Genomic DNA, 13,692 nt, shown 5'->3' with positions numbered 1-13,692 from the left:
GTGATTACCTGAGCGTTGCCTTTATAGCCTCCTTTTACGGTGCGACAGTTGGTCAACGTCAAAGCAACCAGTTCTCAAAGAAGTAATCTCAAATCACTCAGGTATTGAGGATTTAGTGTCTAATAATTTTAATGAAATTTACTTATGACAGATTTTCATCTCTTACAGTAAAGTTTCATAGGTCTTGTCCGATACTAGTCTTCCCGAAGTAAGTATCTATGCAAATGATTATGACATTGCCATGTCCACATAGTTCAAGAAACAGAACTACTAGTCATCTTGCATTCTAATCGTCTAACGTTTTCTATGCGTCCAATTTTATAGAAAACTCCGACTAGGGACCATTTTCAACCTTTGACATTCAAGTTCACTTGATATACATTTCTTAGTCACAGGACTGGTCCTGACAGTCTATCTTGAATATATTGTCAAATTGAAGGGACTCATCATTTAATAAACCACAAATTAAATGGAAAAATGAATTCTCTTCATTTATTGTGAATGATTAACCAATAATGTTTTACAAAGATTTAAACTCTAAAACTTTAAAACATTAAACAGGGATATCAAAGCCATTCTCCAATATGCTTGATTCCCATAGCTGCAGTGTGCGAGTTGTGCTTCGCCTGCGGCAGAGGTTTAGTCAATGGATCTGATATGTTGTCATCAGTTCCAATTTTGTTTATCTCGACTTCTTTTCTCTCAACGAACTCTCGTAGAAGGTGAAATCTACGAAGTACATGCTTGACTCTCTGGTGGTGTCTAGGCTCCTTTGCCCGTGCAATAGCTCCGTTATTATCACAATACAGGGCTATTGGTCCTTTAATGGAGGGGACTACACCAAGTTCACCTATGAACTTCCTTAGCCATATAGCTTCCTTTGCTGCTTCATGTGCAGCAATGTACTCCGCTTCAGTTGTAGAATCCGCAATGGTGCTTTGCTTAGCACTTTTCCAGCTTACTGCACCCCCGTTGAGGCAGAAGACAAACCCAGACTGTGATCTGAAATCATCTTTGTCGGTTTGGAAATTTGCGTCCGTATAGCCTTTAACAACTAATTCATCATCTCCACCATAGACCAGGAAGTCATCTTTGTGCCTTTTCAGGTACTTCAGAATATTCTTGGCAGCAGTCCAATGTGCCTCTCCTGGGTCTGACTGGTATCTGCTCGTAGCACTGAGTGCGTACGCAACATCCGGGCGTGTACATATCATAGCATACATTATTGAACCAATCAATGATGCATATGGAATCCCATTCATTCGTCTACGCTCATCAAGTGTTTTTGGGCACTGAGACTTGCTTAGAGTTATTCCATGAGACATGGGTAGGTAGCCTCGCTTGGAGTCCGCCATCTTGAACCTATCTAGCACCTTATTGATATAAGTGCTTTGACTAAGTCCAATCATCTTTTTAGATCTATCTCTGTAAATCTTGATGCCCAATATGTACTGTGCTTCTCCTAGATCTTTCATCGAAAAACATTTCCCAAGCCAAATCTTGACAGAGTTCAACATAGGAATGTCATTTCCGATAAGTAATATGTCGTCGACATATAATACTAGGAAAGCAATTTTGCTTCCACTGACCTTCTTGTATACACAAGATTCGTCTGCGTTCTTGATGAAACCAAAGTCACTTACTGCTTCATCAAAACGTATATTCCAGCTCCTGGATGCCTGCTTCAATCCGTAGATTGACTTCTTTAGCTTGCATACCTTTTTAGCATTCTTTGGATCCTCAAAACCTTCAGGTTGTGTCATAAACATAGTTTCTGTTAAAACGCCGTTTAAGAAAGCAGTTTTGACATCCATCTGCCATATTTCGTAATCGTAATATGCAGCGATTGCTAACATTATCCGAATAGACTTTAGCATTGCAACTGGTGAAAAGGTTTCATCGTAATCCACACCGTGGACTTGCCTGTAACCTTTTCCAATCATTCTAGCTTTGAAAACTTCAAGTTTCCCATCCTTGTCCTTTTTCAGTTTGAAAACCCATTTGCTTCCAATGGCTTGGTAGCCATCTGGCAAATCGACCAAATCCCATACTTGGTTTTCAGACATGGAGTCTAATTCAGATTGCATGGCTTCTTGCCATTGCTTGGAGCTAGGGGCTCGTCATAGCTTGTTTGTAAGTCGCAGGTTCATCACTTTCAAGTAATAGAACGGCATAGCTCTCGTTCGTCAAAATACCTAAGTACCTTTCCGGTTGAGATCTATATCTTTGCGATCTACGGGGGGTAACATTTCTAGATTGACCATGATTCTCACCAGATTCTTCTAAAGATCTCTGAGTTTCATCCTGAATGTCATCTTGAGCATTCTCTAGAGTTTGTTGTTCGACTCGAATTTCTTCGAGGTCTACTTTTCTCCCACTTGTCATTTTGGAAATGTGATCTTTCTCCAAAAAGACACCATCTCGAGCAACAAACACCTTGTTCTCAGATGTATGTAGAAGTAATACCCCTTTGTTTCCTTTGGATAGCCCACAAGGATACATTTGTCAGATTTTGGATGAAGTTTGTCTGAAATTAATCGTTTGACGTATACCTCACATCCCCAAATCTTCAGAAAAGACACATTTGGAGGCTTTCCAAACCATAATTCATATGGAGTCTTTTCGACAGCTTTAGACGGAGCTCTATTTATAGTGAGTGCAGCTGTATTTAGTGCATGTCCCCAAAATTCTAATGGAAGTTTGGCCTGACCCATCATTGACCTGACCATGTCTAGCAAGGTTCTGTTCCTCCGTTCCGACACACCGTTCCATTGTGGTGTTCCAGGAGGAGTCAATTCTGATAGAATTCCACATTCTTTCAGATGGTCATCAAATTCATAGCTCAGATATTCACCGCCTCTATCAGACCGTAGTGCCTTAATCTTCTTGCCTAATTGATTCTCTACTTCACTCTGAAATTCCTTGAATTTGTCAAAGGATTCAGACTTATGCTTCATTAGGTAGACATAACCATATCTACTGAAGTCATCAGTGAAAGTGATAAAGTAGCTGAAACCACCTCTAGAATTTGTACTCATTAGTCCACATACATCTGTATGGATTAAACCCAATAGTTCATTTGCTCTTTCTCCAACTTTAGAGAAAGGTTGCTTTGTCATTTTGCCAAGTAAACATGATTCGCATTTACCATAATCCTCTAAGTCAAATGGTTCTAGAATTCCTTCCTTTTGAAGTCTTTCTAAGCGTTTCAAGTTTATATGGCCTAATCGACAATGCCACAGATAGGTGAGATCTGAATCATCCTTTTTGGCCCTTTTGGTATTTATGTTATAAACTTGTTTGTCGTGATCTAATAAATAAAGTCCACTGACTAATCTAGCAGATCCATAAAACATCTCTTTAAAATAAAACGAACAACTATTGTCTTTTATTAAAAAGGAAAATCCCTTAGCATCTAAGCAAGAAACTGAAATGATGTTTTTAGTAAGACTTGGAACATGGAAACATTCTTCCAGTTCCAAAACTAGCCCGGAGGGCAACGACAAATAATAAGTTCCTACAGCTAATGCAGCAATCCGTGCTCCATTTCCCACTCGTAGGTCGACTTCACCCTTGCTTAACTTTCTACTTCTTCTTAGTCCCTGTGGATTGGAACATAAGTGTGAGCCACAACCTGTATCTAATACCCAAGAAGTTGAATTAGCAAGTATACAGTCTATAACGAAAATACCTGAAGATGGAACGACTGTTTCGTTCTTCTGATCTTCCTTTAGCTTCAAGCAATCTCTCTTCCAATGCCCCTTCTTCTTGCAGTAGAAGCATTCGGATTCAGAAGTGGGTTGACTGACCTTCCTCTTTACAGATTTGGCACCAGTTTGCTTAGTTGGGCTGGCCTTGTTGCCACCTTTCTTAGCATTCCTCTTCTTTCCAGATTTCTTGAACTTGCCCCCACGCACCATAAGCACATCCTGCTTATCACTTTTGAGCGTCTTTTCAGCGGTCTTCAGCATACCGTGAAGCTCAGTGAGCGCTTTGTCCAGACTATTCATACTGTAGTTCAGTTTGAACTGATCATAACCGCTATGAAGAGAATGGAGGATGGTGTCTATAGCCATTTCCTGAGAAAATTGCTGATCCAGCCGACTCATATTCTCAATGAGTCCAATCATTTTGAGAACATGTGGACTTACGGGCTCGCCTTTCTTAAGCTTGGTCTCAAGAATTTGCCTATGAGTCTCGAATCTTTCGACTCGAGCCAGATCTTGGAACATGTTCTTCAACTCACTGATGATTGTGAAAGCATCTGAGTTAATGAACGTTTTCTGCAGATCTGCACTCATGGTGGCGAGCATTAGACATTTCACATCCTTGTTGGCATCAATCCAACGATTGAGGGCTGCCTGAGTGACCCCGTCGCCTGTGGCTTCGGGCATTGCCTCTTCAAGGACATACTCCTTTCCTTCCTGCATAAGAACTATTTGCAAGTTCCTTTGCCAGTCAAGGAAGTTTTTCCCGTTCAACTTCTCCTTTTCGAGAATTGATCGAATGTTGAATGAATTGTTGTTTGCCATATTTAAAACTACAATTGAAAAGAATAAACAAATAAATAACCATTCACAGTTTCTCTTAATAAACTTAAATTCTAGCATACATGCATAATTCAATGTTTATTAAGCATTTTATTCAAGTTATGTGTTCCGGCAGGTGTGAATAAAATGATTCCAAGATCCTAAAATCATTGAAGAACTAAGCACAGTTTGTCGACTTAATCCTAAAACATCTTAGGTAAGGAAAAGCCTTTTGCTAATAGTCTAGAAACTATTCTTGGTTGATAGGTACGTCTAAGAACTTATTAGGTAAACCTATCGATTTTTCCACGACATAAAAGGACTCCTTACTTATATCGTTGAGTTTTACCAAAACTAACATGTACTCACAATTATTTGTGTACCTTGCCCCTTTAGGACCAATAAGTAACACCTCGCTGAGCGAAAACTATTACTAGATTGATGTAAAGGATATCCAAGCAAGTGTATATTTTGGCATGGCACCTTTTAACTCAATTTTTTTTTAAGTTTGGAACTTAAGGCTCTTACTATGTTGGTTAGATTTTAAGTGAACTAAAATCCTTAATCATGCAACATAATCAAGCTTTTGATCTCATGCATTTTAAGACATATTTAAAAACAATAAATAACTTAAAACATGCATAAGATAAATGTGATCTAGTATGGCCCGACTTCATCTTGAAGCTTTAACTTCAAAGTCCGTCTTGAAAATCTCCGTGGGAGGCACCATTTTCTTCAAATAGAATAAGCTATATTTAAAACTAATTACAACTATTTGATGGTACGCAGACCATATTTGAATTGAAAAACAACTTTGGTACTTTAGACCAATTACATTCAAATTAATGGTACGCAGACCATATTTTCTATCCTATTTGGGCCATACTAGTCACTTCATAACCTGCAAAACAGTACATATACAATATATACCATTCACCCATTCATTATCATGAATGGCCCACAGAGCTGGTTAGTAAAACACATTATGCATTACATAAACATTTGCAGCAATTAATCAAGGGCACCAATAATCTACAAATTATTCAGTCCTTATTAATTCTAATCAAGTTGTTTTAACCTTAAGGATTTGTAGACCTAATCAAGAGTATATGACTAAAAGGGCTCCCACTTAAACCAATAAATTCATATGCTTTACTAATTTTAAACATAAAAATGTATTTCTAGTCTAACCGGAAACATACAAATTTAATTAAAATTTAAAGCTCATATAAATTTATAATTGAATCCAAAAAGTTTAATTTAATTTCAGTCGTATTTAAATTAATTCATGATTTTAATTTTAGTAAAATAATTAGAATAAATAAAATTTATTATAATTACAATATTCAAAATTAAAATCCAAGAAAATAATTTAAATTATTAATTTTAAAATTAATTAAAATTACGTAAACTGAAAATTTCAAATTAAAATTTCAAAACGATCTAATCGCAACGCAACAATCCCACGCAACGCACGCCCATGGGCCACACGCACATAGCCATCGTTGGCCATGTGCGCGCAGCCCATGCGCTGCCTCGCATCGCTGCTGCTCACCATCGCAAGGCATCACGCATGGTGCTCGCTGCGCGCGCCAGCGCTCGACGCACGAGCATGCTGCCGCAGCCCATCGCTGGGCGCAGCGCTCGTCGCACGTCGCAACACGCACCCGCACGACATCGCTGGGCGCAGCGCTTGTCGCACGCACAACAAGCACTCACACGCCATCGCTGGGCGCAGCGCTTGTCGCACGCACAATAGCGCTCGCTGCGCGCGAGCGGTCGATGCTTGGCGCAGCACTCGTGGCACGCGAGCTTACGCTCGCTGCGCGCGAGGCTCCGCACGCTTGCGCGAGGCAGTGTGCGTTGTGGCGCAGCTCGCTTGCTGCCCACACGCGACTGCTCGTGCCTTGCTCTCGCCCTCGCCCATTCGCCCAATGCACACAGCCCACGACACAAGGCAGGGCTGCTGCCTTGTGCTCGTGCACCATGGCCTTGCTCATTGCATTCGTACCGCATGGGCGACGAGCTCCCTTGCTCGTCGTCACATGCCCGCACTATACAACACCCCTTAAGGGTAACACGTAGCGTCCATTGCTTTGTGCGTGCAAGTTATATGAGCGAATCACATAAAAATTTAAAATTTATATTCAAAATTAATGACAAATTAATAAATAATATTAATTTCATAATTTTAGGGCGAAAAATCGAAAATTTATTATTCAATTGATTTCCGATTAACATGGATTCAAGTCTAGGTCATAAAAATTTAAAATTTAACATAAATTTACAATTTTTATGGTGGTTTTTAATCATAGGTATCTAATTAAATTATAATTAATTATGAAAATCAAATTAATTCTAAATTATTCCAATTTTCAACAAATTAATCATAATGACAAATTAGATTGCATAATTAACAAGGTTAGGCATTCAAACTTGTTAAACATATACAGTAGGTCAATCAAAAATTCAAGATTTATCAACAAGAATCGCAAATATTTAATTTAACATCTTAAATTTACGAAATTTTGCATTCGAAAAACTAAAACCTCCGAAAAGTCATAGTTAGGCTTCGAATTTGAGAATTCTGGGTTCGGCCGAAAAATACTAATTTTGTCAAAATTTTAGAATGCCTTTTACATGCGGAATTGACACAAAAATCACTCGATTTGGATGAGTAACGAAGAAACTGCCGAAAAACTGCGTACGTATAATTAAATAAACGCAATTTGCAATTAATTAACAATTACGAAAATTAATCACCCCTTTTAATTCTTGCAAATTTGTAATATTTAACCATGTTCATGCAATTTAGATTATGAAAATAATAAGAGGCTCTTGATACCACTGTTAGGTTATGATACATATGACAATTCATAAATCATGCGGAAAAACCATAAAGCCAAGAAAACATATTATTTACACATAATCATTTAGCATAGTTTAGATGCATACTCTTTGTTGCGTGCCTTCCCTAGCTGCGCCCGAACCGAACAAGAACAAGTCTTTAGGACTCCAAGTGTCGTCCCTCCGTAGATAATCCACAGCACGTCCGGATCCGCCTTAAGATTGACCAACTAGAATCGCCCTTAAGGTACTACTTATTTTCGGCTAAATGGGCAAGAGTTATGGCTGATTTTTCTGCTTAAAAATCCTAGCTTTGAATACTTGAAAACTTGTGTATAAATTTATGACCCTAGGCATATATTTATAGAACTTTGGAAAGGATTTCGAATCCTGTTAGAATACTAATTAATTAATTAGAATCCTATTAGAACTCTAAATAATTAATTTAATCTTTTAGGATTAGGATTTAATCTATGCATGAATCCCAATAGCTTTAGGATTCGTATAGCACGTACACACGCACCGCACGAGCATCGTACGCCCATGCGCAAGCCTTGCGGCCCACGCTGTGCGCACGGCGCACAGGCCCACTGCCCGCAGCCCATTTGTGCGCGCGCGCCAGCCTTGGCTGGGACTGGCCTTGCGCTGGGCCTGGTCGAGGCATTGGCGTGTTGTTGGATGCGTGTGGCTTGCTGGGCGATGGCCTGGCTTCGTGCTGGGCCCTCGTCCGGCAGGCCTCGTCCGATGCTTATTCGTACGATACGCTTCCGATTAAATTCCCGGTTCCGGAATTCATTTCCGATAAGAACAATATTTAATATTTCCGATTCCGGAATCAATTTCCGTTTCGAACAAATATTTAATATTTCCGTTTCCGGAATTATTTTCCGATTCCGATAATATTTTCGATTCTGACAATATTTCCGTTTCCGGCAATATTTCCGATTCCGGCAATATTTCCATTTCCGATAATATATTCCGATACGTACCATGTTTCCGTTTCCGGCAACATCTACGACTTGGATAATATTTATATTTCCGATACGATCCATATTTCCGTTTCCGGCAATATCATCGTTTCCGGAGTATTCATTTCTTGCCTGTGACGATCTCAGCTCCCACTGAAACCAAGATCCGTCGATTCCGAATATCCATAGATGGAGTATTTATAGCCATTAAATACTTGATCCGTTCACGTACTATTTGTGTGACCCTACGGGTTCAGTCAAGCACTAGTGGAAAAAGGTTCATTTGCATCGCACTTTTAAGCACATTTGCGTCGCACATCGTGCGTGGCAAAAGCTCTCGACGCAAATGACTAAAAGTCATTTGCGTCGCACATTTGTGCGACGCAAATGAACCTTATTTGCGTCGCACATTTAGCAAATGTGCGTTGCAAATGACTTTTCAGCACCATGCCTGAAAAGTTATTTGCAACGCACATTAGCTAAATGTGCGACGCAAATGACTTTTCAGCACCATGCCTAAAAAGTCATTTGCAACGCACATTAGCTAAATGTGCGACGCAAATGACTTTTAGGCGAAAAAAAAAAGTCATTTGCCACGCACATTAGCTAAATGTGCGTTGCAAATGACTTTTTTTTTAAAAAAAAAATTCGTTTTTTAATATTTTAGTTACAACCCAATAAAAGGCAAATTCACCATAGATCACCCAACATGTTGATAACCTAACTACACTTTTAACATAAAAGTTTAAGTGAACCATAAACGAATGAGGCCCAAGATATCATTCAAGCAGATGAAAAAAACTCCATTGTCAGACCAAAATCAAACAAATTACAATATGAAATAAAAATAAAAATTTGAACCGAGAAAAAAAAAGCCGAGAAATTAAAATTGAAGCACACTAAATTATGAATTTACAGCGTTCGTGCGACACTAAGACAAACAGGGAGGACTTCTCCTGGACGCTTCAAAATTTCAATTACCAAATCAATTTGAGAGTTGAGATCATGCTTGGATAAGCAACTTCCCATGACACACGTAGCACGCAGCGTCAGCGTCAGCGTATTCAAAGACAAATGAGGGAACCATTCAAGAGTCCCAAGAGCAAGATCAAAGGCGACAATTCTCACAAGTTTAGCGGATTGAAGAGCAATTGTTACCGAGTTTGTTTCCCTTTCTCAAGTTTTAACTTTTCAGTTCTCCTACAATAAAAATTTAGAAATTCATTAATTATCTGAACAGCTTGTTTTCAGTCTCAAGAAATGATTCAAACCTACCCAGATCAACAAAAAAACTAACATTAGGTTCATATTTCTCACTAACTGCGCCACCTTTTTGTTTCTGGAATTGGATGTACCGCAATGTGCTTGCAAAGAAAGCTTCAGCAGCAGAATCTGTTGCCGCATTATCACTTTGCATCTCTGTAGTAATTAATTCCATTAGATCCTGGATTGTATTGACGGTGATTTGGTTGTTTCCCTTCTCAAAAAATAGAGATACCTAAATATGATGGCAAACTCCAAACTTAAATATGCTGTGAATTATCATGGAAATTCAAACATCCAACACGGTCAGAAAACAAACTTTTCTAGCAAGTAGAGAGCTTACTTATTGATGATTTCAATGAACAGCATAACTAAACCACCAAAACCAACCAACCAATCGCCCCATGTACAGAAATGAGGTATCCTATAGATGGTTCAACAATACAGAAATGATACGACCAGCCAACCAATCAATAATATTTGGGATTGAAGATAAACAAATAGCACAATGCTCGTTTATATAGCTCACTTACTCTCGAAAATGATACGACCAACCATCCAATGATATTTGGGATTGAAGCAATCATCAGTGACTGCAATTAATTAAAAACAGGAAATCATAATTAAAAAAAAAATACAGTACAACAGACATTGTTATGACTTATGAACATCTGTTAATGTTCATATCAAGTAGGACCCTTTTTAAGAGACAACAATGGGTGACAATGACACAAATTCTATATGTTAAAAACCATCAATAAATTGCAGGAAAGGGATAAAATTTCATACCCCTTTGCGCCCAATGTATTTAGAAATCTGACCACTAGCAATTGCACCAACCATTGCTCCCACATTAGCCAATGATCCAAACAAGGAGAACTGCCACCTCCATCAATACAATCACAAGTTAAATGGAAAAACAATCAATCATCTGATATATGTTGTTGGGAATTTTACATAAACGCAAGTCAAAATCTAATGATCATCAAGTTACATGGGTGCTGAAGTATAAAGCAGCAAGACAAACTGCAATTCAGCAAGACAAAGTGCTTGTATGGAAATTTCCATATAAAGCAAGCAAATCATTCCAACTAAGAAACTACAATCATCAGGATATACATGCCATGGCAGACGATTATTAAAGAAATAACATAAATTGGATGTCTGGTATCTCATATCTCATAAGGTTGGACCTCAGCTCAAAATAACCCCTAGAAAAATCAATTTTTCCACAGAAACAGGAACACCAATCAAACTTCCACCATGTTTACATAAATCAAGCTATTTAGTCTTAAGAACGAAAATGGAGACACAATCGTCAACCATTCATCATAAATCCAGTTCAATTTCCACTCAAAGTCAAGTTCAATCACAATAAAACAGAATCAAGAACATTAATCAAAAAGTAAAATGAGCAAACTCAATAGAATTCAATCGAAAATCCAAAATTACATAAACTGAAGTTCAAAACCCTAACTAAATGAAGAATGAAGGAGACAGATGGAAGCATTACAAAATTCTCACCTCCGACTAACAGTCCCGCCTCCTTCCTCCACCTCGCCGCCGTCAATTTAGTTTCTCCAGAAACCTCCGCCGTCAAGCTTCCCTTTCCAAGGATTTCGAAATAGATGCTTCGATTGCGACAGTAGCAAGGGTGCGACGCCGGCGGTTTCAATGACGCTTCCACCTCCGACACCCTCCTCCACCTCTTCTACGACCCCGATTCTCCCTCTTCCGTTGTCGAAACCTATCATAAAGAATTGAAGAATCAAAAACTTAAACAAAAGTGAAAGTTCTAAAACCTAAAAGAATTGAAGAAAGGAGGAAAGAGATGGAAGACTTACCTCATTTACAAACCGAATTTTTTTGCAAGAACCTTGCCGGAGGAAAATTTGAGCGGTGAGGTTGAGGAGAGAGAGGCAGAAACTGGATCGGGTTTGAGGAGAGAGGAAGAAGCAGGGAGTTTAGGAGAGAGAGAGTATTTGAGGAGAGAGGTAGAATTAGGAGAGAGTGTGTTTGAGGAGAGAGGTAGAAACCCATTGACACGTCCGAATTTTTTTTACCTCATTTGCGTCGCAGAATTACTAATCTGCGACGCAAATGAGGTAATATTTTGCGTCGCATTATTACTAATCTGCGACGCAAATGACTCTAAGATCATCTTAGAGTCATCTGCGTCGCAGATTAGTAATTCTGCGACGCAAATGACTAATTTTAATGCTTAAAACTGTCAATTGCGTCACATGTTTAAATGTGCGAGGCAAATGTGGTGATGCAAATGATTGTTTTTCCACTAGTGAAGAGTAAGCTGTGGATTAATATCATTAATTCCACTTGAACTGAAGCGGCCTCTAGCTAGGCATTCAGCTCACTTGATCTCACTGAATTATTAACTTGTTAATTAATACTGAACCGCATTTATTAGACTTAACATAGAATGCATACTTGGACCAAGGGCATTATTTCCTTCAACCACATGCTGCACAGTTGGGACAGAAGCATTCCAGAAACTGCTATTTCTACTTTGCCAAATGAAGTACACTGCTGCTGCTAAGGCTGCATAGACAACTTGCTTCCTGAATTTTGTCAATCTGCTATGACTTGTCACTCTCAGAAGCTGGAGTAGAGTACAGGATAATGCAGATAACTTCAACCAAACTTTAAGTGCCATAATACATCTGCTACTGTAAGGACAGTTAAAGAACATATGAGAGTGTTCCTTATCATACTGACCACACAGAAGACAGGTTGCAGAGTTAGAAATTCCAATTCTTGCCAATTTTGCAGTGGTTTGGAGCCTTTCCTGCACAGCCAGCCAACATATGAATCTATGCTTGGGAATGTTTAACCTATTCCACACCATATTGTCCCAATGAATCAGAGGTTTTACACCAATGCTCTTCTCATAAACACCCTTCACAGAATATTGGGTGATGGCAACAAACTCTGCCTGAGTATATATACACCAATTTGAGCATCTCTTTTGTAGCACAGATCCTTTTCCAATACCAGCTAGCAGAAGCTTTAGGCTGATAAGTCCACCAATCCCCATCCTTTACATACACTGCATTGATCCACTTAATCCACACATTATCTTGTTTAGAAGCAATAGCCCAGACATACTTCCCCATACTGGCTATGTTCCATTTGAATACATCTCTGAAACCCAGACCCCCATATTTCTTGTCACAACAAGATCTATCCCAGGAGATGTTGCTTGGCTTATTGTTGTAAGCCTGTCCACTCCATAGGAATGCTCTGCACACTTTGGTAACATTCTGCAACACCTGTTTGGGAAGAATAAAGATTTGTGCCCAATACATGTGAAGGCTAAGCAAAACTGAATTTATGAGCTGCACTCTAGCTGTGTAAGACAAATTCCTAGAATTCCACAATTTTAATTCTAGAGGTCATCCTGTTGTTCCTAAGTTTTGGTTGATGACACACACACATATTGCAAACTTCCTGATTATGGTTGCTAAATGACTTTGAACAGGCATATGCCCAAGTTTCTATTAGGATAGGAACTTGAATAAGCTGGTGAAGTTCCTGAGGTACACTTGGAACAGTCAATGGAGTTTCAGAGCTGGAAGTTGTATCTGTTCCAGTTTGAAGTCACAAGAGGAGCAACACAGTTACATATCAAGAGTTCCGAATATCCACAAGAACTATTACAGACTCATAGCCAAGAGTTCCTATGTTAGCAAGAGAGGAACTCATCAATGTTCCTTAGCTGGAACGTCTGAAGCTTCTGAGTTGCAAGTTCCAGACAAAGGGAAGACATAAAGTCTAGGTAGTCCACTGTACTTAGAATTTTATGTAAATATTAATTATGCTAATGGTATATAGAGTACTCAAGGAACTTATGATTTAATTAGGCCATTTATTTTATTGGAAGCGATTTTTATGGAAAACATTTTCATAAATAAAAACAAGTTTTGCATATTTAATATAAAATAGATTTACGTTTTATTTTATTTAAACAAAACTTATTTTCCTAAAAATTCTCCTAAGTTTTTGTAGATAAATAAAATCTGTTTTAAAGAAATATTTTAGGGTTTGATTGAGTCAAACCACCAACTGTT

General features: G+C 38.7%; 1 protein-coding gene across 5 annotated transcripts; it reads right to left on the bottom strand.

Annotated features, from left to right (window-relative positions):
- Window positions 1-9,121: 9,121 nt before the first annotated feature.
- On the bottom strand, window positions 9,122-11,617 carry LOC110789296 (vacuolar protein sorting-associated protein 35B-like). Of its 5 annotated transcripts, none has more exons than XR_008918602.1 (7): window positions 11,452-11,617; window positions 11,132-11,354; window positions 10,397-10,486; window positions 10,141-10,200; window positions 9,951-10,031; window positions 9,642-9,821; window positions 9,122-9,544 (listed from the first exon to the last, which is right to left on the bottom strand). XR_008918602.1 is itself a non-coding variant. In XM_056826569.1 (6 exons), exons 3-6 carry the CDS (start codon window positions 10,448-10,450, stop codon window positions 9,528-9,530), a joined length of 333 nt encoding a protein of 110 aa, XP_056682547.1. In that variant the 5' UTR covers window positions 10,451-10,486; window positions 11,132-11,354; window positions 11,452-11,617; the 3' UTR covers window positions 9,122-9,527. The 5 variants fall into 5 exon arrangements, 2 of the variants coding, with proteins under 2 accessions (XP_056682547.1, XP_056682548.1); XR_008918603.1 differs by having other exon boundaries at window positions 9,642-9,763; XR_008918604.1 differs by lacking the exon at window positions 9,951-10,031 and having other exon boundaries at window positions 9,642-9,763.
- Between the last annotated feature and the right edge of the window lie 2,075 nt (window positions 11,618-13,692).

The sequence above is a fragment of the Spinacia oleracea genome, chromosome 4 (assembly GCF_020520425.1).
Source record: "Spinacia oleracea cultivar Varoflay chromosome 4, BTI_SOV_V1, whole genome shotgun sequence".
Taxonomy (NCBI): domain Eukaryota; kingdom Viridiplantae; phylum Streptophyta; class Magnoliopsida; order Caryophyllales; family Amaranthaceae; genus Spinacia; species Spinacia oleracea.
The sequence above is the reverse complement of the archived record's forward strand: the minus strand, read 5'-3'. Positions and strand labels throughout refer to the sequence as shown.

Coding starts and splice junctions, on each gene's coding strand:
- LOC110789296 (XM_056826569.1), bottom strand. CDS start 10,450: ATGGTTGGTGCAATTGCTAGTGGTCAGATTTCTAAATACATTGGGCGC. Junction 10,201..10,396: donor AATACATTGGGCGCAAAGGG/GTATGAAATTTT, acceptor AATTAATTGCAG/TCACTGATGATTGCTTCAAT. Junction 9,822..10,140: donor TGGTCGTATCATTTTCGAGA/GTAAGTGAGCTA, acceptor TTTTTTGAGAAG/GGAAACAACCAAATCACCGT.